Consider the following 27,500-nt stretch of genomic DNA (forward strand, 5'->3'; position numbering starts at 1 on the left):
GATCTCACAAGGTTACTGATATTCATCTTCTCTCCCTGATATTCCTCTTCTCTCCCTGATATTCCTCCCCACCTCCTGATATTCCTCTTCTCTCCCTGATATTCCTCCCTCACCTCCTGATATTCCTCCCCCACCTCCTGATATTCCTCCCCCACCTCCTGATATTCCTCCCCCACCTCCTGATATTCCTCCCCTCCTCCTGATATTCCTCCCCTCCTCCTGATATTTCTCCCCCACCTCCTGATATTCCTCCCCCACCTCCTGATATTCCTCCCCACCTCCTGATATTCCTCCCCCACCTCATGATATTCCTCTTCTCTTCCTGATATTCCCCCTCACCTCATGATATTCCTCTTCTCTTCCTGATATTCCCCCTCACCTCATGATATTCCTCTTCTCTTCCTGATATTCCCCCTCACCTCATGATATTCCTCTTCTCTTCCTGATATTCCCCCTCACCTCATGATATTCCTCTTCTCTTCCTGATATCGCCCCTCAGCTCATGATATTCTAACCTGATGCACCAGATGGTTTTCTTCACACAACCATCTGTGAATTCTCCATTGGAAACTGTTTGGGCAGGTGATTGGATGAACCATCTATCTATCACTGCCTATCACACACTAACTTCAACCTTCAGGATCAGGATGATCTCACAAGGTTACTGATATTCATCTTCTCTCCCTGATATTCCTCTTCTCTCCCTGATATTCCTCCCCACCTCCTGATATTCCTCTTCTCTCCCTGATATTCCTCCCTCACCTCCTGATATTCCTCCCCCACCTCCTGATATTCCTCCCCCACCTCCTGATATTCCTCCCCCACCTCCTGATATTCCTCCCCTCCTCCTGATATTCCTCCCCTCCTCCTGATATTTCTCCCCCACCTCCTGATATTCCTCCCCCACCTCCTGATATTCCTCCCCACCTCCTGATATTCCTCCCCCACCTCCTGATATTCCTCCCCCACCTCCTGATATTCCTCCCCACCTCCTGATATTCCTCCCCTCCTCCTAATATTCCTCCCCTCCTCCTGATATTCCTCCCCCACCTCCTGATATTCCTCCCCCACCTCCTGATATTCCTCCCCCACCTCCTGATATTCCTCCCCTCCTCCTGATATTCCTCTTCTCTCCCTGATATTCCTCCCCACCTCCTGATATTCCTCTTCTCTCCCTGATATTCCTCCCTCACCTCCTGATATTCCTCCCCCACCTCCTGATATTCCTCCCCCACCTCCTGATATTCCTCCCCCACCTCCTGATATTCCTCCCCTCCTCCTGATATTCCTCCCCTCCTCCTGATATTTCTCCCCCACCTCCTGATATTCCTCCCCCACCTCCTGATATTCCTCCCCACCTCCTGATATTCCTCCCCCACCTCCTGATATTCCTCCCCCACCTCCTGATATTCCTCCCCACCTCCTGATATTCCTCCCCTCCTCCTAATATTCCTCCCCTCCTCCTGATATTCCTCCCCCACCTCCTGATATTCCTCCCCACCTCCTGATATTCCTCCCCACCTCCTGATATTCCTCCCCACCTCCTGATATTCCTCCCCACCTCCTGATATTCCTCCCCTCCTCCTGATATTCCTCTTCTCTTTGTGATATTCGTCTTCTTTTCCTAATATTCCTTCTCACCTCCTGATATTCTTAGCCTGGCATTGCCAGATTCAATTCACAAATGCTAATCTGGAAACTCAGTGAATTTTTTATTTCCAAGGGGCATTATCAACGGGCACAGACCAAAATGCCTCTGGGCACAACTGCATAGACCTATAACCAATCAGAGCGACGAAACATGGGTTGATCAGGATAGAGATTCCAGGCTGTGATTCTCCCTCTTCCCGATATTCCTCTTCTCCTGCTCCCTGTCTCTCAGGAGTTGGATTCTGCTTCGGAGGCAGAGGAGAGCTCAGACGAGGAGGTCCTGCTCAAGAACCTCGGCCACAGAGACAGGAGCGACAGAGGTTCCTCGCCCGGCCTTTCAGGTTCTCCATCTGGTTCTCCTGTGGAACATCAAGCCTCGACCACAGATGACAGGAACAGCCCAGGGCAGGAGGGGGGAACCTCTCCAGACCAGGGTCAGGACTAAATCAATTTCAACTCAGTCTAGACAGGACATCATTGGAAATGAGAACCAAAGCATGAAAATACAGTATTATCAAAACGTAAAGGTTTGAGACATGATATAGACATGTTTATTTGAGTGGACCATAGCACAAGAATGGGCTTTCATGAAGTTAAATGTTAAATAAAAACATAAACCCTAACAAAGGCACACTCTGTATTGGTCTTACATGGATATAGTGGTCTTACATGGATAGATAGTGGTCTTACATGGATAGATAGTGGTCTTACATGGATATAGTGGTCTTACATGGATAGATAGTGGTCTTACATGGATAGATAGTGGTCTTATGGACAGATACAGCTGAAACAATGAATGACACTGAGTTAAGTTTACCCCTGCCCTGCCATCCCTGCCACAGAACAACAGCGCCCCCTAGAGGTCAAGGACTTCCACAGCCACTTATTGAGCGGGCCCCGGGTGCAGGCGGGGCAGCAGGGCAGCATGGTGGAGCGCCTGCTGGAGAAACACGCCGCCTGTGTGCCTCGCCACGACCCCCGGCTCTACACCGCCGCCGCCGCCCTCACCAAGTCCATCCCCGGCTTCTCCATCCTGGGCTTCCCGGACTTTTGGGGCCATCGCCCTCCCCGAGGACCAGAGCCGATGGCTGGACGCAGGCCAAAAGTGCAGCGGTGAGTCAACACTCAAATACCTTCAACTATATCTATGTAACCGACCCAGATATGATAACGGTGTACTAAGATGTGTGAATTCCGCTTTTACTCTGTGGGATGTGGGGCTCATTGAAACATAGTTGGTAGATCAGGTACAGAGCAATCCAAACATTGTGATTCCCGCTGGAACGCATAAAAGACAATATAAGTGCATACACTTGCTGCAGGGATGGGTAAAATACTGTGAAGTATACATTGTGGAAGACAAGTGAGGATAGCATGAAATATCTAGCTCAGTGGGTCTTCACTAAGTATGGGGGGGGGGGGGGGGGTAGTGTGTTATGATATATTTATCCTGCTGCCGTGACTTGACTTGGGGGCTCTGTGTTAGCATGGTTCTCAACCATCACGTCATATCATTTGCATAAATAAATTTAAGCAAGAGTTTATGGAGCATGTTGGGGGGGGGGGGGGGTCAAATTCTGTATCAATGCTCTCTCTATCTCTCTCCATCTCTCTCTCTCAATAAATATTTATATATAAATATATATACCTGTATATACATGTATCTGTATATATATATACACACACAGAAATATGTGTATACAGTACAGGTATTTATATAAAGGTATTTCATTCTCTATTTCTGTCCGTCTGTTCCCCCCCCACCGCTCTCTCTCTTTCTGTGAAGTGCTCCACTTCTTTTGTGCCAGATGTCTAGGCCGAGATAGCATCTTGTCAATGCTGCAATGATATGCCTTTTGGAGATTGGATATTGGGAATTGGCTTATAGAAATGATTGTCAGAGTCAATTTGGAGACAGATGTGTCAGCATTGAGTATTAGTTCATTCATTCATTCAAACCTTTATTTATACTCGAAAAGCAGTGAGATTTCCCTCTTTTACAGTGTTGTCTAGTCACACAAATACACAAATAACAACAAATACAATATACAATAAAAATTATAATAAAAAACAGCTACAGGTCGAAGTACAAATGTCAAGAGCCATGGATTTAAACTCTGCGACTGAAGGAAGTAACTCAAGCTTTAGAGTCTGTTGTAAAGTAGTACATGTATAAGGAGCATCATGGAAAAAAGCAGCTCCACCAAGTTCAGAATGCACTCGAGGAACCCTAAAAACAAGCCTATTGTTTGATCAGGTCTGGTAGGTACCAACGCTCCAGTCCAACAGAGACAAGATGTATGGTGGAAGTTTACCAATAATGGCTTTGAAAATAAACAAATACCAGTGATAGTTACGCCTTAAAGAGAGAGGAGACCAGCCTACCTTATCATAAAGAACAGTGGTGGGTGTCATAACTATCACCCATAATAAATCTTAGGGCGGAGTGGTAGACAGAGTCTAGGGGTTTCAGGGTAGTCACAGAAGCATGTCTATAGATTGTGTCCCAAGTCTAATACTGGTAAGAAGACAGATTGAACAATTCTCTTGCTGCTGAACATGGGAAAGCTAGAACGGTTTCTGTACAGGAAGCCAATTTTCTGCCCAGCTTAGAGGCTAGACTGTTTACATGAAACTTGAAAGCCAGTCTTGGGTATCCCTTGTGCGTCTGGCACGGGACCAGGTACAATTCCTATCATTAAACAAGGAAGACAGATCACTAGAAAACCATGATGCAATTCTATCTTTAGTCCTAGTCTTTTTAGATGAAGTGTGTATATCTACAAAGTGATTGAATGTTTTTACAAAAGAGTCAAGGGCAACTTGCACATCATCAGACTCAACTGAACATAAACTATTATAGTCAATAATGTCATTCAAAAAGGCTTGAGCATTGAAGCATTTAAGATTTCTCCTCAAAACAATAAGTGACTGTGTTTTCACCAACTTTGTAATTCTAATGCAAGCCATATAGTGGAGTGGCTAAGAGCTGATTTTAGGCAGAATCGTTCAGTTGGTGATACAAGCATGAAAATTGGCATGAGCAGTCTTCATGGGTCACTTAACAAGAAAATGGTCCGAGCCAACTTGAATTTTCAAAATGGCAGCCATTTTTCAAGATGGCCGCCACCTTAGTGGACCAATTAAGAGATGTAATTGTTTAGTAGGGGATATAGGCATGAAAATTAGCATGAGCAGTCTCCCTGAGTCACTTAATGAGAACATGAACATAACAGAAGTGGCTATGATTACAATGTCTGTGTCATTGGCATCGATCATCACAGATTGGTGTCCTTCATTCACTGCATGCTGGGCATGTAGAAAAATACATGTCTGCCTCAACACTATTTTTATGCCCCCTTAACTGCTCCACAAATGTGGTGGCCATCTTGAAAATGGCCGCCATCTTTAAATATCAATTGGCTGTGAACAGTTTATGGTCAAGGGACCTATTTAGACTGTTCATGCTCATTTTCATGCTTCTATCAACAACTGAATGATTACATCACTTAATTACTCCACTTAGGTGGTACTCAGGTGGAGTCTTGAAAAATGGCCGCCATCTTTAAATTTCAAGTGGATGGGACAATATTCTTGTCAAGGAACCCATGAAGACTACTCATTCCAATTGTCATGCCAGTATCACCAACTAAACAATTACATCACTTAATTGTTCCACTGAGGTGGCGGCCATCTAGAAAATGGCCGCCATCTTGAAAATTAAAGTTGGCTCGGACCATTTTCTTGTTAAGTGAACCATGGAGACTGCTCATGCCAATTTTCATGCTTGTATCACCAACTGAAAGATTACGTCACTTATCTGCTCCACTAATAGTACAATGGTCACTTATACTGTACCTAAATCAAAAACACCACAAGCAGAAATTCTTCACATCTGAAGATTAAATCAATAAAAGTAGATTTAGCATAATTGTCTGCTCAGTGACCAACTGAGAAGGCCCAGATTACCACTCACTTCCTTCAGGTAACCAGAAGCAACACTCCGCCAGTCCAGATCAAATTCACCCATCACTATCTCCCAATTTGAATACAAAGAGAGTATATGAAAGATTCTGTTAATGGCACTGACCTCAGCCTTGGGAGGCCTGTAGACACCAATCACAATGAGCTACTAGGCCCCAGTTCAAAACACTTTGGAATGTTAATGGCATTTATGACAGAGACAGCCTTTATAGACTTTACAGACAAGATTTTACATAAATAGCAACCCCACCACCCCTGCCAACTCTATCGATTCTATATAAAATATATTGCTGCAGAGCTACAGAGAGTCACTATCCGATTTTTTTTAGCCAGGACTCAGACAATACCAGGACATCAGTGTCAGCCTGAGAAACTAACATTGTCAGATGATCTAATGTATGCTGCCGAAGGAGACTTCTTATGTTTAGATGAATCAGCCCAAGCCCTCTTCTTTCCTTAAAGGCAGTTGGATTGTTTAGACAAGCCGGGGCGACTTCTAAATCAGATGAGACAGAGCCTGGAATGACAGGGGCCTGTGTCAAGGGGCATAGGTGTCTCACAGTGTGATTCACCGGAGGCCTAGGTCTAATAGATATGTCAGCCCAATTTGAGAGGCGGACAGGGATTCTAACCGTGATTCTAGTGGGTATGTGCTGAGGACTCGCTGTCACATGGAGAGGTAAATAGCCATCAGAAAGCCCTTATGTAGCCCGATCCGAAGGAGCAGGAGGTCTATATTCATGGAGTAAACCGTCATTAAAATGGATCAGACTTACCCCACATCCGACCTTGCAGGACATCAGGGTCAGGTCCAGACTCACTGACAGCAGACAAGCGTCTGATCTGCTGGGATGAAGGCCGTCCCGAGCAAAGAGGTCCCGTCGGTTCCAGAAGGTAGCAAATTTGTCGATAAAAGGAACCCTCAGCTGGCAGCAGTAGCCTTTCAGCAAGACGTGGAGCTGTCGGATCTTGCTGTATTTGGCGTCGTATATTGGGGGGAGGAGAAGGGACCGGAGATGATGCAGGCAATCAGGGCCTTAAAGTTCTCCTTCTGCCACTCAGACTGTTGGAGCCTGATGTCATTTGATCCAACGTGGATGACGACAGACGAGACCAGGGGATGATCATTAATGAGAGATGTGATGACAGCATTGATGTCTGAGACCTTAGCCCCTGGGAAGCAGTAGGTCTGATCCTTCAGAACTACAACATGGCGCACCATAAAAGAGCCTACTATAAGCACAGATGCAGGGGGCTTGACGTGCACGGGGGGCACTGGAGGCCGCCCTGGCGAGAGGTCACCTGACACTGATCCTGGCCAGGTGGAGGACCAGGCTGACTGGCCAAGCCAGGGGGGGGGGCGCTCAGAGGGCAGCGTGGCAGTGGGGGACCGTGAAGGATGAGGAGTGAAGAGAATGGAGCCTGGACGCCGAAGAGGGCAGGATCTGAAGACGATGGGGGGATGGGGTAGCTCACACTTCCAGTCCTCTTGTGCCAAGGAGAGCCCAGGTGGAGATCCTCATTCCTTAGACCCCCATAGCTATTTTCCAGGAGAATAGGCATAGGGGGTGAAGAGACGACATGGGAAGAGTTCCTCCCTCGCTTCATGTTGTTGCGCTGGACGACAATCCAGGGATTTAGGGGCTTAGGGGTGGAGCATGACTGCGTAGGCCGTGCTCCAAGCTCAGGGCAGCTGACCTCCCCAAGGCCCATAACCCCACCAAGGGGCTTCAGCTCTGCCGCCATCGGTAGGTCATTGAGAGGCGGGCAGCTGCCGTCCGGGTCAGGAACCAGTGTGTCCAAGAGTTGTTCAGTCTGATGTATAGAGTGGAGGGTGGAGATTCTACCATCCAGCTCCACAATTAAATGGTTGCGCTGGATACATCCAGAGCAGTCTGGGGCAGCGGGATGTGGTGTCCTTGCGGAGAGAGGAGCAACTGCCAGTACAGGAGTAACAGAAAGTAGCAGGAAAAGAAGCAGGCAGGCTGTACTATAGCAGGATGGGCTCGCTCTAACAAAGGGCGAAATTTACACACGGGGCCTCACAAAGGAGGCCGCGGTGGTGAGGAGATTAGACAGCTAGCACAGTATGGATGATAAAGTAGCCTGTGGTAAAGATGGTAATAATAGCCAGGTGGATGGCACAGTGCAGGATTACATGCGAGGACTCCACTCAGGAGTCCACAACGGAGAGTACATTTGATAACACACAGGTTCAGCAGGGAACGCAAATGAGACTTACCGGCAAAGGCCCAAATGACTGGGCCTATTGCGATGGAATAGCCTCCGGTAAGCACGTTAAGTAGAGATAGACTGTCCCCTGTTGGCTAGCTAGCTTAGCTTGGCTAGCAAGCATTCATTGGCAAGTTCCAGCCAGGGCTTCTATTGTGCTGTTGATATTTTATCCTTGTCTGTGGTTGGTCGCCACCTCGTGTTCAGACGGAAGACTAGATAGCAGCTCCGTAGTCCCAGCCAGCTGCAGCAGCCAGTGGACACCGTGACCACTCTGAGCAAGAGCTGTTTTTCCTATTCATTTTGCCTCTTTCAGAATTGCATATTATGCAAATTAGTTGATTACGTCATCTAGCTACTTCTAGCCACTTTTTGGAGAGCCAACAGCTACTTCCCTTACAGAGGAGTTGGCAACACTGCTCGAGAGACAGAGGAGGTCACTGGGCTTAAAGTAAAATATTTGTTGCTGTCCCCTCTATTTTCAAATAGCTCATTCCAGTTGAATATAGATTGTTTTACATGCAAAGCTTGTGGAGAAAAGGTGACCTCGATCATAACTGAGTGTTCTGTTGCTCTCTTGTCAGATTCAAGTGCTCTCGTGTTTGAAACAGCAGCATATAATTGAAGTGGCATCCTGATCCTAAAGAAAAACCCAAGCTGAGCTGCTTGTTGTTGAGGAAGCTTTGGGGCTGAGAGTTCAACTCTCTGGCATGGTCTTAATTCTGCTATTATGCTTCAAATATCACATCATGCTAGGATTTTAATGTGATGTTTGCTTGAATGTGATCCTGATAACCTGATTATGGTGAGGAGAATATATTAAGCCTATATTGTATTTGCGTGCTTGGGACTTATTCATTCATCATCCTTGTGTTAGAGAGCAGCCTATGAAGATGAATTCAGAAGATGATATATTCAAGAGTGACTCAGAGCCCCACTCTGATGACTGATGAGAGCTGACTTCAGTGAGAGATTTCTCATCATTAGATGTTCCTTCTTTGTACTGTGTATCTAAATAATCCTCTTTCAAGTCATTTCGCTTACTGTTCGGCTGACGTCATCACTGTGCTTTTTAAGTCCGGGCCTAATATTAAACAACCATTCAGTGATCTAATTGAGTGAGGGCTCCTGATGTCAAAAACTTGTTTTGCCGGGGGACATTTCAAGGTGCAAAAGACCAGATTGGCGCGGCATTTTGAGTCATTTCACAGCTCACTGTGTCCGCTTCGGAGAGATAAGTCTACATAAGAGCTACTGTAGTTACTGGACTGTCCTCGCTAGGGATATAACTGCTTGACATTTAAATTGCAATTTTCACATAGAAATAATCTTTCATGTATAAATGACTGTGATTCTTGTAGTTTTATCATTTTACCAAAAGTAGGCCTCCTCTCGTCCCCCCTAGCCTGGTCTGTCAACCGGTGGTTCTGGTCCCTCCAGGCCCAAACATGACCAAGCGGCCTGGCCGTCCAATGTCAGTGTCATTTTACATGTATTTATATAGCACCATTCATACAAATCAATGTTGCACGGTGCTTTACATAAAAAAAGATGAATTAAAACATAAATAATGTTAACAATGAGAACAGATTTAAAAGAAACAATAAAAGTAAAATTATTTAAAATTAAAAGATAATGTAAAATATAAAAAATATATAAAAACAGAGAATACAAATTAAGAATAGAATATATTAACAGAACTAAAGCTGTGTGGTAAAAGCAATATTATTGTAAAATGTGTGTTTTAAGTTACCACGGTCTCAGACATTCTCAGGTCCTCTGGCAGGGTGTTCCAAAGGCAGGGCATCATAACAAGGCTGACTTATCTTCAATAACAAGACTGCCTCCCCATGCCTCTTAGTCCTGGCTCTAGGGACCATTTAAAGTTCAGTGCCAGAGGACCTGAAGGACCTACTAGGTGTATATTTTAAAAGCATGTCTGATATGTATTTAGGTGCTTGATTATGTATGGATTTATAGACTTATAAAATATTCTTAAAATCAATTCTAAAACTGACAGGTAACCAGTGCAGTCATTTTAAAACTGGTGTGATGCGAACCCTATTTCTGGTCTTTGTAAGAACAAGAACAACGCCCCGTAGCTGTGGTAAAATCCCCTGTAACCCACTTCCTCGAGTGGTCAATTGCATAAGTCTTCTAACAAGGATATTATGATCCTTTGATTCTGAGGTTGTTGACAGCCTTGACCTTGACTTCTCTATGCTAGGATGCAGGCGAAAACCTGCTGAACCGACTAAACATTTCCAGGATACAATTTGCAGCTAGGAAATTATTTAGCCGTTTGAATACCTTTTTTTTTTTCTCGAATTTTACTTATAAGGGGGAGGATTGAGATTGGTTTAAAATTGCTGACGATTGAGGAGTCTAAGTTGTTTCAGAATGAGTCCAGCAACCCCCAGCCCCGTTCTGCTGGAACTGTGTCCTCAGTTCTCCTCTGGTGTGTTTGAGTCCAGGCTCCTGGGAGCTCTGGCTCATTTCCTCACCAGCCCCAGTACTGACGGAGTTCCCAGCCTCTCTCTGCCCCTCTGGTGGGGTTCTGGGTAGGAGCTTATGGCCGCTCTGCTCTCCTCTGTTGTACTGTTGTTTAGCTGATAGGACCCAGAGCTCATAGGGATGAATGGTTTGCGTGTGTGTGTGTGTGTGTGTGTGTGTGTGTGTGTGTGCGTGTGCGTGCGTGCGTGCGTGTGTGTGTGTGTGTGTGTGCGTGTGTGTGTTGGTTGAAGACTGCTCTGTGCTTGCTGAGCAGATGGTCCTCCCCTGTGATCCTGCACTCAAAAAAGGAAGCAGGAAGGGAGGGAACCCAGGAAGGGATGGAACTCAGAAAGGGAGGGAACCCAGGAAGGGAGGGAACCCAGGAAGGGAGGGAACCCAGGAAGGGAGGGAACCCAGGAAGGGAGGGAACCCAGAAAGGGAGGGAACCCAGGAAGGGAGGGAACCCAGGAAGGGCGGGAACCCAGAAAGGGAGGGAACCCAGCAAGGGAGGGAACCCAGGAAGGGAGGGAACCCAGGAAGGGAAGGAACCCAGGAAGGGCGGGAACCCAGAAAGGGAGGGAACCCAGGAAGGGAGGGAACCCAGGAAGGGCAGGAACCCAGAAAGGGAGGGAACCCAGGAAGGGAGGGAACCCAGGAAGGGAGGGAACCCAGGAAGGGAGGGAACCCAGGAAGGGAGGGAACCCAGGAAGGGAGGGAACCCAGGAAGGGCAGGAACCCAGAAAGGGAGGGAACCCAGGAAGGGAACCCAGGAAGGGAGGGAACCCAGGAAGGGAGGGAACCCAGGAAGGGCAGGAACCCAGAAAGGGAGGGAACCCAGGAAGGGAGGGAACCCAGGAAGGGAGGGAAACCAGGAAGGACAGGAACCCAGGAAGGGAGGGAACCCAGAAAGGGAGGGAACCCAGGAAGGACAGGAACCCAGGAAGGACAGGAACCCAGGAAGGGAGGGAACCCAGGAAGGGAGGGAACCCAGAAAGGGAGGGAACCCAGGAAGGACAGGAACCCAGGAAGGACAGGAACCCAGAAAGGGAGGGAACCCAGGAAGGGAGGGAACCCAGGAAGGGAGGGAACCCAGGAAGGACAGGAACCCAGGAAGGACAGGAACCCAGGAAGGACGGGAACCCAGGAAGGGAGGGAACCCAGGAAGGACAGGAACCCAGGAAGGACAGGAACCCAGGAAGGACAGGAACCCAGGAAGGGAGGGAACCCAGAAAGGGAGGGAACCCAGGAAGGAAGGGAACCCAGGAAGGGAGGGAACCCAGGAAGGACGGGAACCCAGGAAGGACAGGAACCCAGGAAGGGAGGGAACCCAGGAAGGGAGGGAACCCAGGAAGGGAGGGAACCCAGGAAGGACAGGAACCCAGGAAGGGTGGGAACCCAGGAGGGGTGGGAACCCAGGAAGGGAGGGAACCCAGGAAGGACGGGAACCCAGGAAGGGAGGGAACCCAGGAAGGACGGGAACCCAGGAAGGGAGGGAACCCAGGAAGAGAGGGAACCCAGGAAGGACGGGAACCCAGGAAGGGAGGGAATCCAGGAAGGGAGGGAACCCAGAAAGGGAGGGAACCCAGGAAGGGAGGGAACCCAGGAAGGACAGGAACCCAGAAAGGGAGGGAACCCAGGAAGGACGGGAACCCAGGAAGGGAGGGAACCCAGAAAGGGAGGGAACCCAGGAAGGACAGGAACCCAGGAAGGGAGGGAACCCAGGAAGGGAGGGAACCCAGGAAGGGAGGGAACCCAGGAAGGGAGGGAACCCAGGAAGGACAGGAACCCAGGAAGGGTGGGAACCCAGGAGGGGTGGGAACCCAGGAAGGGAGGGAACCCAGGAAGGACGGGAACCCAGGAAGGGAGGGAACCCAGGAAGGACGGGAACCCAGGAAGAGAGGGAACCCAGGAAGGACGGGAACCCAGGAAGGGAGGGAACCCAGGAAGAGAGGGAACCCAGGAAGGACGGGAACCCAGGAAGGGAGGGAATCCAGGAAGGGAGGGAACCCAGGAAGGGAGGGAACCCAGGAAGGACAGGAACCCAGGAAGGGTGGGAACCCAGGAGGGGTGGGAACCCAGGAAGGGAGGGAACCCAGGAAGGACGGGAACCCAGGAAGGGAGGGAACCCAGGAAGGACGGGAACCCAGGAAGAGAGGGAACCCAGGAAGAGAGGGAACCCAGGAAGGACGGGAACCCAGGAAGAGAGGGAACCCAGGAAGGACGGGAACCCAGGAAGGGAGGGAACCCAGGAAGAGAGGGAACCCAGGAAGGACGGGAACCCAGGAAGGGAGGGAATCCAGGAAGGGAGGGAACCCAGAAAGGGAGGGAACCCAGGAAGGGAGGGAACCCAGGAAGGACAGGAACCCAGAAAGGGAGGGAACCCAGGAAGGACGGGAACCCAGGAAGGGAGGGAACCCAGAAAGGGAGGGAACCCAGGAAGGGCAGTCTGTGACACAGAGAGGAGCATGACTCAGAGACAAAGGAAATAGCTCGGCCTCTGCTGACTCACCCGCCCCCTCAGAGAGAGAAAGAGAGGGAGAGAGGGAGAGAGACTCAGACTGGAGCTCAAACCACCCCCTAAGCCCTCGCCCTATCCTCTCCCCCTCCGTTGGCGCGTTCACGCCGAGCCTCACCATGTTAAGGGCCGTCCCAAACCAATTAGCACGGAGTGCGCTTGGAGTGCGAGTGGGCTGACAACCCCTTAAATAGCGAGCCTGCATCGGTGCAAGCTCCCGACAGCCGAAGCAGGAAGTGCACGTGCCAAAGCAATGCCGAAGGAAACCGCATATAAATAAAGTTCCGTCTTCCTACACTGTCAATTATTTTAGATTATTTTACAGCACTCAAACTTTTGTTTTCCTCACACTGATTTCACAGCCTCAAACTAAATCACAGAATGTGGTGTCAAAAGATAAAACCAAAAATAGGAGAATATCACTTTAGCGCTAGATCGCTTGACTTGTAGCAAACTCTGAAAAAGCCTGTATTCATAGCCAACATAAAATAAATCTAAATAGGTCTATGTGACATTTACATAATATATTCCAATATTTACCAATAGACAGGGAAAATGGACCAATCAGAGCAGCTGATTAGGCTGCGATATGCAAATGCCTCTTCACAAAAGAAGGAATGCTGCCAAAGAGGCATGGGAGTGAGTTATTAATTGATTGATGTATTTGTCTCAGGACAGTGTTATAGTATTCATTAAGAGTTCATTTGCAAAAACATATCTGCGTTTGGATTTTTGACCATTTCTCATTAAGTATGTATGTAATTATAGTGATTTATATTTGTATCGTAAATCATCAACATTTTCCCCATAAATCACCTAAACATCCCATGGTGACGGCCCTGTTCCGGTGGAGTGGAGAGTCCGTCCCACATTTGGCTTTCCATTTATATACCTGTCCCCTCGATTGAGAGTTCCCTCCACAGCTGACACTTCATTTGGAGGGACACTCGGTGGTGGAGTGGGAGTGGGTAGGGGCTGGTTTGGGATTGGGCCACTCGGTGGTGGAGTGGGAGTGGGTAGGGGCTGTTTTGGGATTGGGCCAATCGGTGGTGAAGTGGGAGTGGGTAGGGGCTGTTTTAGGATTGGGCCACTCGGTGGTGGAGTGGGAGTGGGTAGGGGCTGGTTTGGGATTGGGCCACTCGGTGGTGGAGTGGGAGTGGGTAGGGGCTTGTTTGGGATTGGGCCTGGGTCTGCAGAGGCCTTCAGCTCTCCAGAAGCTTCTAGCTCTTCCTGTTTAGTTTATGGGGTTTGGTAGAAGTATACATTCCTCTCCTGCCTTCAGATCCCTGTAAGCTGTAGCCTACTTCATATCACCTGAGGTGTCTTCCTGTTCTGACAGGAAGAAGGTGTTCGAGGACATCCAGCGTCTCCTCTACCCCGAGGACATCATCAACCAGGAGGTGTTTGATCTGGAAGACCCCAGGTACAGACTAATGACTGCTACAGATGAACACACTCACACTTGCAAATGCAGGCACACACACACACACACACACACACACACACACACACACACACACACACACACACACACACACACACACACACAGCTTTTCTATTGAGTTATTGTTATTGTTGAAATCGGAGAGGAGCTACATGTATTAAAACAGTATAGTTTTGGACGTCATTGTGAAGTTCGCAGAGCATTGTGGGAATTTTTCTTGCGCACTCCTGTTGAAGTTTGCATCGATGTATTATCAGCAGAATGAACGTGCAAAATGACTCCTAATGTTTACACTTGGATCCACTGCTTCATTCATGGGGGGGACAACATGTTTACTGTCACTTGTTACAATCTCAAACTAGAAATGCTACTCAGAGAGCACAAACCCTTATGCAAAGAAAATATATATTAACTGTCAATATATTATAGTATGTAAAATATATGGAGGAAATGCAGTATACAGAACTATATGATATAACTATATGTGGTACGTACATAATATATTGAATAATACATACGGAATTGACACTTTTCATATATATGATACATACATAATATATTGAATAATACAGAAGGAATTGACACTTTTCCTATATTGCAATATATTAGAAAATATAACCACTAGTTTCCTATATATGGTATGGTATATATGGTATATGGCAATATTTTTTTTTTCATAAGGGAATTTCTGCCCATAAATGCATTTCTTGGCTCTGTTAGGCTCATGTGCGTGCGAGCAGGATATATTTGGTATTGCTGCATTTGTCAGATCGAGAGCCGTATGCCAGTCAAAGCCCTGTCTCTGTCACCTTCCCATGTCAAGATATGGATATTTCAATGATTATGCACCGTCGCTGGGGTTGAGGTAATAATCCAACTCTATCCTAGGCCTTCTACTGACCCCCCGACCCCCATCCTCTCTCTCTCTCTGCCTCCCTTGGTCTCTCTCTCTTCAGCCCTCAGTGCTCGGCTGGCTCTGCTGACTCCTTGCGTTTCTTCTCCAAGTTTGAGAGTGGGAACCTGAGGAAAGCCATACAGGTCCGCAGGTAAGGTTCTGCTCTGCTCTGCTCAGTTCTGTTCTATGTTCTCCAGGTCCGCAGGTAAGGTTCTGCTCTGCTCTCTTCTGTTCTATGTTCTATGCTCTATGTTCTCTTACTGAGCCAAAAATCTGCTGAAGCCTGACACTCCACACAGACACCCACGCACACACACACACATACACGCTCGCTCGCGCACACACGCGCACACTATGGGGTGTGATTCGTGCCAGCGTAACAAACACTCAGTGCTTTCGTCGCCTGCATTGCGTGTATAAAGGTACTTTGGCGAGCTGATTAATAGGCGTGCATATACGCACGCGTTACGAGTCGCTCGCATTCTCAGAGGGTGACGTGTCAAAACTGCCGTGCCATTTTTGAGCACATGCATGTAACGTTTGCACGCTCGTGTTAAGTCAGCGGGCACTAGAAGCTGCGAGTGGGGCTCATTTGTCCATATTGAATAAAAATTAAGAATATTTACTTGCACTCAATCAAATTCCAGGACCCTCCTTGCATAACTTTTCCTAGATATGTGTCGTTTTATCTCCACTATCGCTACATTTTCAAATAGGTTGTGGCTGTTCGAACTGGTGCTGACGGTGCTGCAGCGCCCTCTATTGACAAGAAACACGTGTATCTGAACATTTGTTTTAAATTGCGAAGAAAGAGTCATTCAGATATTAGGCTTTATTAAAAACAAGTTGCTTAACATGTGCGAATTCCATTTATTGAGAATGCATTACCAATTGGCAAGGACGAGATTAGAACCAGCTATGATTTAAAGGCAACTGACCTTACACGTGCGGCCGCTAACACGTCTGCTGCGCAAGCAAGGCACTGGCACGTTTGACACGTCGCTATGCAATTTCTGCACACATTACAAGCGAACGTACGTACGTTCATCTATGATTTTACCAAACTGTCATGTGTAGTGTTGGTGTCGCATATGTGAGGCGCATCTAACCTGTAGTGTTGCCGTCACGCACACGATGCGCAATTCGTGTAAACAACATGTGCACTGCGTCTGCGTGACAGGTACGTTACAGCTATGAGACGTCTGTCTCTCCATTGTTTGTCAATGGAAATTATACACGTGCGTTTAGACGTTTGATGTCATCGCGTCTTCTTAAGTAGGCGCAAGTCAAGCGTTTCAGTATGGTGTGCTGGCACTAATCACACCCCATACGCACACACACACAGACACACACGCACACACACACACACCACACACACACGTGCCACACACACATACAAACACACACACACACACACACATATGGGGGGTGAAATGTGCCATTTCTTACCGCACGGAGCGAACTGAGCTGCATACGGAGCTGACAAACGTACGCACGTACGTGAGTGAAATCCATTCGACTCCCATTGTATTTGATAGGAGGACTGACGTGACTCACGACATTTTGTCCTAGCGACGGCGGCGGCCTGAAGTAAGTCAGCAATGTGTGCATGGGTCGCGGCATTCGCGTGGCTGACGTTTGCTCACGTAATTATGGCCCGTGTGGATTTGCTAACTGAGAAGACAAACCTGACGAACGTCGCTACTTGACCACGAGTGGTATTGCGAACGTAGCTGACGTCGCTACTTGTCCACGAGTGGTATTGCGAACGTAGCTGACGTCGCTACTTGTCCACGAGTGGTATTGAGGAACGTCGCCGTCACCATCATTAGGTTACTTAAGCTGCTAGTTGTCTTGTTAGCTCTGATATGGCTAGCCAGCCTCCGTCCAGTGAGATCAGTGATATGACAACTTAACGTTAGATTATTGAGCCTAAATAATAGCAGGCTACTAACAGATAACCTGGTTAATATATGTTATTATTCCTACTATTGTGCTTACTGTGTGTTGCTGACAAGATAAATTATGTTATATTATTATTGCCACCGTCATTTGGCTTAGCTTATGTTCTCCAGCCACGCCAAGTGCTGTGGTAGTAGCTAACTCACTGGTGTTATATTTATTTACATTGTCCCTGCATCCTGTCTAATATGTCTCCATCTGTGTTATGCACCATGGGCCGAAAGAAAATTCGTAGTATATTGTGAAGTAGGCTCCTTGGCAAAATAAATGTTTTTTGATCCTGATAGCCCAGTAGGCTTTCTGTCAGCCTCTTATGTCATAACCTGCTGTTTTTATTATTATTTCGTTTTACACTACATTTTATCTATATCCTATGTGTGTAGCCTAGTTGTGGCCTATATTATTCGTTTTTATGTAACGAAATACATTAAATAACTGATGGTGCAGGAATGCAATGGTGCGCGCAGCACACAAACAGGCAAATCATTCGACATAGTAAAATAATAACAACAACAATAACAAATATAGCTGCAAGCAGCAATAACGGGGCCAAGCACAATGAACGCATCAAAGCCAACGAGCAAAACACGCCATAGCTACATTGGACCTATGCATGTGAGCATCTATGTCGCCTGACCAGGCGAATCAGGTCAAATTCATGCAACAGTATCATCATCACCATGATCATCATCATCATCATCATCATCATTATACAACTGCATTCACATTCAATTCATCTGACAGCGTCAAGTGAGAGTCAGGTCCTTTGTAGAATCTCATTACATTCATTCTATTTTGGTACATATGTTTTAGAACCTATTTCTCTGCATGTCTACATGCCACATGATCGTTCTCCAGGCCTTCCAGCTGCCTGGAAGGCCCACCTTTACCATCAAGTCTCAGTGCGGGGATTTCTTGATAATTCAGCTACCTATGAAGAATACTCACAACTTTTGTTTCTCTCTACACCTCACAGTTTCCAGAAGAATGCCCCCCCTACACTTGGTGTAAGTAGGCTATGTAATCTGTGGGCTACTGTCCTCTCCCAGGATGAAGTGTTTAGATTGAAGGCTAAAACCCTCTCCCTGGTTGAAGTGTGTAAGCTATATACTGCAAAAGGTACACTATCCACACTTGATACTCTTTACCACTCTACCATCCAGTTTGTCACCCATGCCACATACAATACACACCACTGCACTCGTTACTCTTTGGACAACTAACCTTCCCATCAAACCTGTCATAACATTCCCTAGTTTAATCTCATTTGGACCCTTCTCCAACTATCACCTCTCTACCTATGTCACATGTTACACTAAATGCCTCTCACACACTGACTCCTACAAAAGCCAGTTCATTTACAATGGCTCTACACAATATCCAGTCTTAAAGCAGACTTTAAAGATGTACACACACATCAATTCTTTATGAACGCTGATTGCATTTGTGTAACAGAAACATGGCTAACATCTGCCATAGCCACATTTGAGCTATGCATGTGACTATTTCTCTGCATGTCAACATCCCACCTGGTCATTGTCCAGGCCTTACATCTGCCTGGGAGTCCCACCTTTACCATAAAGTATCACTGCAAGGATAGCTTGACAATTCAGCAATCTGTGAACAACACTCACAATTCTTGTTTCTTTCTTAACCTCACAGTTTTCAGAAGAATGCCCCTCTCCTACCCATACATTTGGTGTAAGTAGGCTATGTAATTTAAGGTCTACATTTCCATCCAATTGACCTGAATGACTACTGTCAAACTAACGTGGAGTCCATATGCATTCAATTGTAGTGATCTTGATTATTTCAGTTAAACAAGCACATTCTTCATATAAGAAGAGACGACACATTGGTTTAATTCTAGCAATGAAAATACAATGAAAGTGCAATGGGGGTCCCTTTGCACAACAATGCTTATATAAACATCAAAATGTAATCTGACAGTGTTGTGCCCAATTAGTAATTTGTAGAGCATGCCATCAGCTACCCATACAAGCATTATGAACCCCATTTAGTCACGGGGGGCGCTACAGCAATCAATTGCGTTTAAGCCACTTTTAAGAATTTTGGCTGGTTATAGCGCCACACTTTGGCCTAACTGCTTCATATTTCTTCAGTTACCTCAAGATATGCTCTGGTACTACTATATCTGTTTTCGGAAATACCATCCAAGCGGTTAGGCCTGAACAGGAAATGAGCTCTCTAGCGCCCCCATTCAGTTTAATCTGGCCAGTAATGGAGGCTTTGCCTCGGGCTGACATTGTTGATATGAACACAAGGTTTTGTGGTGTTCCATGCATTTCTTCAGAAGTTATAGGCCTTTTTGTGAAAAGCCACACCCTCTGCAATATTCAATTGCTCACAGTGGCTATTCTCATCAAGTTTTCTAAATTATGCCGAGATGGAACTTTAGATATTCATTGCTAGATTCTATCTACTGTGCTTCATGTAGATTGACAAAACTTCCTAGGAGAAGATAGATTTCAAGTGTTTTTCAAAAAATGCAAAATTGTTGCAAATTAACATAATCTGAAGTTATGGCTCCTTGAGGCAAATTTGTTCAACCTGATGAGACATATATGCCTCCAAAGCTTCATGACTCTAGCTCCAACGGGGCATGACATATGACCATTCAAAGTTTGCATTTTATCCCCTTTTATGTATTTTGTCTTGTTATAGCGCCACCCTGTGGCCAATCAGGCTCTTCTTTCTCCAGTGACCATGAGACATACCCTGGTACCACTGTACCGTGGTTCGGAAAGCTCTGCATGGCGGTTAGGCCTAAACTAAAAATGAGCTCTCTAGCGCCCCCATTTGGTTTAATTGGGCCAATAATGCAGTGGCCGCCTCAGGTTATATCTGCACAGATGTCTACCAAGTGGCGTGGTGTTCTGCACAACCCTTAAGAAAGTATACCACTTTATGTGAAAAGCCACGCCCTATGCCATTTTCATTGGCTCATAGTTGCTGCTAAATGTAACTTTTTAAACTTTTGCCAAGATGGCATTTTAGATATCGTTCCCTAGATTGTGTGTAAAGGATTTCATGCAGATTGGTCAAAGTCTCTAGGAGGAGATAGATTTTAAGCGTTTTTCAAAAAATTCAAGATGGCGGAAAATCTATATAACCGGAAGTTATGGGTCCTTGAGGCAAATTTGTTCATCATGAGGAGAGACATATGTGTGCAAAGTGTCATGTCTGTAGGTCAAACGGGGCCTGAGATATGCCTGTTCAAAGTTCGCAACTTCAGTCGGCTGCTATAGCGCCCCCTTTTGGCCAATCAATTTGAGACTTGCTCCATGGCTTCGGGCCATAAGCCTCTACCATCTTGCAAAGTGTCGTAAAAAGTTACCAATCGGCTATAGGGCCTGGCATAGGCTCCCATGGCGGAAAAAGAATAATAATAATAATAATAAATATAGCTGCAAGCAGCAATAACGGGGCCAAGCGCAACTAACGGCAACTAACGCATCAAAGCCAACGAGGAAAATACGCCATAGCTACAGTGGAGCTATGCATGTGAGCATCTATGTCGCCTGACCAGGTGAATCAGGTCAAATTCATGCAACAGTATCATCATCACCATGATCATCATCATCATCATCATTATACAACTGCATTCACATTAAATTCATCTGACAGCGTCAAGTGAGTCAGGTCCTTTTTAGAATCTCATTACATTTATTCTATTTTGGTACATATGTTTTAGGACCTATTTCTCTGCATGTCTACATGCCACATGATCATTCTCCAGGCCTTCCATCTGCCTGGAAGGCCCACCTTTACCATCAAGTCTCAGTGCGGGGATTTCTTGATAATTCAGCTATCTATGAAGAGCATACAACTTTTGTTTCTCTCTACACCTCACAGTTTCCAGAAGAATGCCCCCCCTACACTTGGTGTAAGTAGGCTATGTAGTCTGTTGGCTACTGCGCTCTCCAAGGATGAAGTGTTTAGGCTAAAGCCTACAACCCTCTCCCTGGTTGAAGTGTGTAAGCTATAGAGTGCAAAAGGTACACTTTCCAAACGTGACACTCTTTACCACTCTACCATCCAGTTTGTCACACATGACACATACAATACACATACTGCACTCCTTAATGTTTGGACAACTAATCTTCCCATCAAACCTGTCATAACATTCCCTAGTTTAATCTCATTTGCACCCTTCTCCAACTATCACCTCTCTACATATGTCACATTTTACACTAAATGCCTCTCACACACTGACTCCTACAAAAGCCAGTTAATTTACAATGGCTCTATACAATATCCAGTCTTAAAGCAGACTTCAAAGATGTACACACACATCAATTCTTTATGAACGCTGATTGCATTTGTGTAACAGAAACATGGCTAACATCTGCCATAGCCACATTTGAGCTATGCATGTGACTATTTCTCTGCATGTCAACATCCCACCTGGTCATTGTCCAGGCCTTCCATCTGCCTGGGAGACCCACCTTTACCATCAAGTATCACTGCAAGGATAGCTTGACAATTCAGCAATCTGTGAACAACACTCACAATTCTTGTTTCTCTCTTAACCTCACAGTTTTCAGAAGAATGCCCCTCTCCTACCCATACATTTGGTGTAAGTAGGCTATGTAATTTAAGGTCTACATTTCCATCCAATTGACCTGAATGACAACTGTCAAACTAACGTGGAGTCCATATACATTCAATTGTAGTGATCTTGATTATTTCAGTTAAACAAGCACATTCTTCATATAAGAAGAGACGGCACATTGGTTTAATTCTAGCAATGAAAATACAATGAAAGTGCAATGGGGGTCCCTTTGCACAACAATGCTTATATAAACATCAAAATGTAATCTGACAGTGTTGTGCCCAATTAGTTAGTTGTAGAGCATGCCATCCGCTACCCATACAAGCATTATGAACCCCATTTAGCCACGGGGGGCGCTACAGCAATCAATTGCGTTTAAGCCATTTTTAAGAATTTTGGCTTGTTATAGCGCCACCCTTTGGCCTAACTGCTTCATATTTCTTGAGTTACCTCAAGATATGCTCTGGTACTACTATATCTGTTTTAGGAAATACCATCCAAGCGGTTAGGCCTTAACAGGAAATGAGCTCTCTAGCGCCCCCATTCAGTTTGATCTGGCCAGTAATGGAGGCTTTGCCTCAGGCTGACATTGTTGATATGAACACAAAGTTTTGTGGTGTTCCATCTATTCCATCAGAAGTAATATGCCTTTTTGTGAAAAGCCACACCCTCTGCAATATTCAATTGCTCATAGTGGCTCTTTTCATCAAGTTTTCTAAATTATGCCGAGATGGAACTTTAGATATTCATTGCTAGATTCTACCTACTGTGCTTCATGTAGATTGACAAAACTTTCTAGGAGGAGATAGATTTTAAGTGTTTTTCTAAAATTGCAAAATTGTTGCAAATTAACATAATCTGAAGTTATGGCTCTTTGAGGCAAATTTGTTCAACCTGATGAGCCATATATGCCTCCAAAGCGTCATGACTCTAGCTCCAACGTGGCATGACATATTACCATTCAAAGTTTGCATTTTATCCCCTTTTATGTATTTTGTCTTGTTATAGCGCCACCCTGTGGCCAATCAGGCTCTTCTTTCTCCAGTGACCATGAGACATACACTGGTACCACTGTACTGTGGTTCGGAAAGCTCTGCATGGCGGTTAGGCCTAAACTGAAAATGAGCTCTCTAGCGCCCCCATTTGGTTTAACTGGGCCAATAATACAGTGGCCGCCTCAGGTTATATCTGCACAGATGTCTACCAAGTGGCGTGGTGTTCTGCACAACCCTTAAGAAAGTATACCACTTTATGTGAAAAGCCACGCCCTATGCCATTTTCATTGGCTCATAGTTGCTGTTATATTTAACTTTTTCAACTTTTGCCGAGATGGAATTTTAGATATTGTTCCCTAGATTGTGTGTACCGGATGTCATGCAGATTGGTCAAAGTCTCTAGGAGGAGATAGATTTTAAGCGTTTTTCAAAAAATTCAAGATGGCGGAAAATCTATATAACCGGAAGTTATGGGTCCTTGAGGCAAATTTGTTCATCATGAGGAGAGACATATGTGTGCAAAGTGTCATGTCTGTAGGTCAAACAGGGCCTGAGATATGCCTGTTCAAAGTTCGCAACTTCAGTCGGCTGCTATAGCGCCCCCTTTTGGCCAATCAATTTGAGACGTGCTCCATGGCTTCGGGCCATAAGCCTCTACCATCTTGCAAAGTGTCGTAAAAAGTTACCAATCGGCTATAGGGCCTGGCATAGGCTCCCATGGCGGAAAAAGAATAATAATAATAATAACACTACCAATTACAATAGGGTCTTCGCCCCTACGGGGCTTGGCCCCTAATAACACTACCAATTACAATAGGGTCTTCGCCCCTACGGGGCTTGGCCCCTAATTAGGCTACAGATATAAAGGGACCTAAAGGGCAAAGGCAATGTTTTCTGTGCACTAAAGTAAGCTTAGGCTAGGCCTAACACGTTATACATACTGTATATAGCCTACCAGAAGTTTAGTGCCGTGCATTTATTAATCGGATAGCCTTTGTCTATAGGCGTATTTGACAGTCCTGGAAAAAGCCCTGATAGCCTACCAAAATGAAAAGAAAATCATTAGTGGCCGCTGTTGTCTGTATTTTGTTATTGTATTTTGTGGCCTGTGTGTAGTTGTAGCCATACTTATTATTCCTACAATGAAGTAGGCTACACCACCACCATTTAAGATTCAATCTCTGGTCTGAATGGGTAGGCTATGTATGGAAACATACTTTTTGGCGCGATCAGCTACAGCTCTCTAATCCAACTTGAACTTGTCTTTTTACAGTTTACTGAGTCTTTGTACAATAAAGCAATGGTTGCTATGGTTATGAAAAAGCGCACTCATGCCAGGGTATATGGTGCGTTCGTTTATAACTGGGAGGTGGCAAATTGAACTCGCACTTCATCGTCGCAAATTCGGATATGTTTCTCAGCCTCCAGTTGCCGGCTGATGTCAATATCATATCATATCATCATCATATCATTCGCTATAGCTCGAATGCACACAGGTCGGAGGTGGGTATTTTGCCACTTGCGACTTGCCACGTCCGACCACAAACGAACGTAGCCTACTATTAAACAGCAACTACAGAAATGTAGGTTAGCCTACATGGATGCAAAGCATTAACGAGCAAAAAAGGAACTACTGGTCTCGCCGTCTCACTTGTAAAGTCGGGATAGCCACGTTAACTGACGGCGACGACGTGTTTACTCAGCTACTTTAGGGAATACAGTAGGACCCACTCATCCGAACTGAAGAGATCCGAACCTCCCGGTCTACCGGTAGAAAAGCCCACCAGCTATCTGGTTACTGGTGGGCTTTTCATTACAGTACTGTACCCTACTGTGAATAAAAACAGAACTGTATGTAGACCTACATTTTGCTTGTAGGCTGTAGTCTACTGTCACGTTTCATTTCTTCTAATGTCGAGCGCAAAACGCAAACGAGTCTGCTGCGCGAGAGCTGCATTCCTTGGTAGCCAGAAAGCGCGTCAGCAACCTGAAGCAGAGGAGCATCGAGTCATTTTTCGTTCCCAGTTAATGGACTTCAGGAACACAGACGTGTTGTAAGCATGTAGATTAGCCTACTAGACCTACTGTATTTGTTAAATAATAGTCTACAGCCTAGGCCACGTTAGTCTACATCTGTTGTTTTAGAGACTTTCTTTTAGGCTACAATAGCCTAAGACGCGACAACTTGTCTGTCATTTCATTTATTTATTTATTGATTACCATTTGCTCTAATTGTTCTAATGTTGGGTTGTTTTAGGCTATACCATGTTGTTCTGCGAATACAGTAGCCTATCGATACAGCGTAAGCCTCATTTGAGAATAAAGTACTGTATTTGATCAAAGCACGCACTCAAGTGGAAATTCGGTTATTTTATTATAGGCTACCGGCCTATATGAGTTTCGTTGGCTATTTGATTGCAATTTTGATGCATTTTCACAAGTAATTAAGGGTATTTATTGGTCTATTATGAGTCTATATGAAACAAGTATACCCCTTATTGAATTTGGTGCATTTTAACATATGTTCCAGTCATCCGGACATTTCAGAGATACAAACGACCTGCGGTCCCGTTGGGTTCGGATGAGTGGGGTCCTACTGTAGCACAAGTGCTCACGTAGCGACGTTAGCTACGTATGCGAATAGCACACGTGCTCAAGTACCCCCGGCCCTGACGAGCGTTTGCTGGGTTAGCTACGTTAGTGAATAGCACACGTGGTCACGTGGGGACGTTCGTCACGTGTGTCTGCTCAGTTAGCAAATAAGTGGCACTTTCCACCCCCCATACACACACACACACACACACACACACACACACACACACACACACACACACACACACACACACACACACACCACACACACACACATCAGATAGAGTACATACAAACACTCTCATCCTCTCCTAATATATTAATTCACCAGAGAGGAACTCCAGGCTCAAGGACACTATTGGAAATCAAACAGCGTCTCTCGCATCTCACCTCTCTTTTCAAAAAAGAGAATAGACAAGCTGACTGCTGTCAAATCAAATTAAAGTTTTTACCCCTTGTGGAGAAAAGAGACCTCTCTAAATAATACAACATCTCTCTGAGCTTGCAACCCTGGTGAATAGAACTCACAAAGACTTTGTGTGTTGTGTAATCTCTCTCTCTCTCTCTCTCTCTCATGCACACACACAAACGTACTGTACACACACCCACACACACACGCACGCACACACACACACACACAAGCACGCACAGAGATGGCCACCCACGCACCATCTAAACTGCTTATTTGTTTACACAACCTATGCATCCCTAGGAATCCACCCCCTTGTTAAACACTTATTATTTATGTATTATGACTGCGCAGTTCATCTTTATATTTGCTTTGTATACTGCATTCCTTGGTACAATTGTACCGTTCATCTGTACATTTACATTTCTGTACAGTACATACTATGTCATGTATATTGTATTTTACAGTATATTATATTAATACTTGCACCTATCATACTTTTTTGATGTCCGTTGAATGTGACTGGTGTAACAGTGCAATTTCCCCTAGGGGATTAATCAACACACACACACACACACACACACACACACACACACACACACACACAATGAATTGCAAAATGCTTTTTCAGATTAGCTACAGCACCGACTGACCAAAGCCACCTAGCCACCTATACTGTAGAAACCACATTTCTACTATCTCCTTCTCTCCCTCCTCCCCATCCTCCCTCTCCCCCCACCTCCTCTCCTTCTCCCCTACTCCCTCTCCCCTCCTCCCCATCCTCCCTCTCCCCCCACCTCCTCTCCTTCTCCCATCCTCCCTCTCCCCCCACCTCCTCTACTTCTCCCCTACTCCCTCTTCCCTCCTCCCCATCCTCCCTCTCCCCTCCTCCCCATCCTCCCTCTCCCCTCCTCCCCATCCTCCCTCTCCCCCACCTCCTCTCCTTCTCCCATCCTCCCTCTCCCCCCACCTCCTCTCCTTCTCCCCTACTCCCTCTTCCCTCCTCCCCATCCTCCCTCTCCCCTCCTCCCCATCCTCCCTCTCCCCTCCTCCCCATCCTCCCTCTCCCCCCACCTCCTCTCCTTCTCCCATCCTCCCTCTCCCCCCACCTCCTCTCCTTCTCCCCTACTCCCTCTCCCCCCACCTCCTCTCCTCCTCCCCATCCTCCCTCTCCCCCCACCTCCTCTCCTTCTCCCCTACTCCCTCTTCCCTCCCCCTATCCTCCCTCTGCCTCCACCTCCTCTCCTTCTCCCCTACTCCCTGTTCCCTCCTCCCCATCCTCCCTCTCCCCCCACCTCCTCTCCTCCCCCCATCCTCCCTCTCCCCCCACCTCCTCTCCTTCTCCCCTACTGCCTCTCCCCCCACCTCCTCTCCTTCTCCCATCCTCCCTCTCCCCCCACCTCCTCTCCTTCTCCCCTACTCCCTCTTCCCTCCCCCCATCCTCCCTCTCCCCCCACCTCCTCTCCTTCTCCCCTACTCCCTCTCCCCTCCTCCCCATCCTCCCTCTCCCCCCACCTCCTCTCCTTCTCCCCTACTGCCTCTCCCCCCACCTCCTCTCCTTCTCCCATCCTCCCTCTCCCCCCACCTCCTCTCCTTCTCCCCTACTCCCTCTTCCCTCCCCCCATCCTCCCTCTCCCCCCACCTCCTCTCCTTCTCCCCTACTCCCTCTCCCCTCCTCCCCATCCTCCCTCTCCCCCACCTCCTCTCCTTCTCCCATCCTCCCTCTCCCCCCACCTCCTCTACTTCTCCCCTA

The 27,500-nt window shown here is 46.5% G+C and overlaps 1 protein-coding gene across 3 annotated transcripts in view; it reads left to right on the forward strand.

Annotated features, from left to right (window-relative positions):
• agbl1 (AGBL carboxypeptidase 1) overlaps positions 1 to 27,500 on the forward strand; it is a 224,354-nt gene that overhangs the window by 96,899 nt on the left and 99,955 nt on the right. For all 3 annotated transcript variants that reach the window (XM_084453042.1, XM_084453041.1, XM_084453043.1), the window contains 4 exons: positions 1,883 to 2,084; positions 2,493 to 2,763; positions 14,214 to 14,297; positions 15,275 to 15,364. In XM_084453042.1, the coding sequence (XP_084309168.1) occupies positions 1,883 to 2,084; positions 2,493 to 2,763; positions 14,214 to 14,297; positions 15,275 to 15,364 (647 nt within the window). The remainder of the gene's footprint in view (positions 1 to 1,882; positions 2,085 to 2,492; positions 2,764 to 14,213; positions 14,298 to 15,274; positions 15,365 to 27,500) is intronic.

This window comes from Borostomias antarcticus (genome assembly GCF_949987555.1).
Source record: "Borostomias antarcticus genome assembly, chromosome: 18".
Classification (NCBI taxonomy): domain Eukaryota; kingdom Metazoa; phylum Chordata; class Actinopteri; order Stomiiformes; family Stomiidae; genus Borostomias; species Borostomias antarcticus.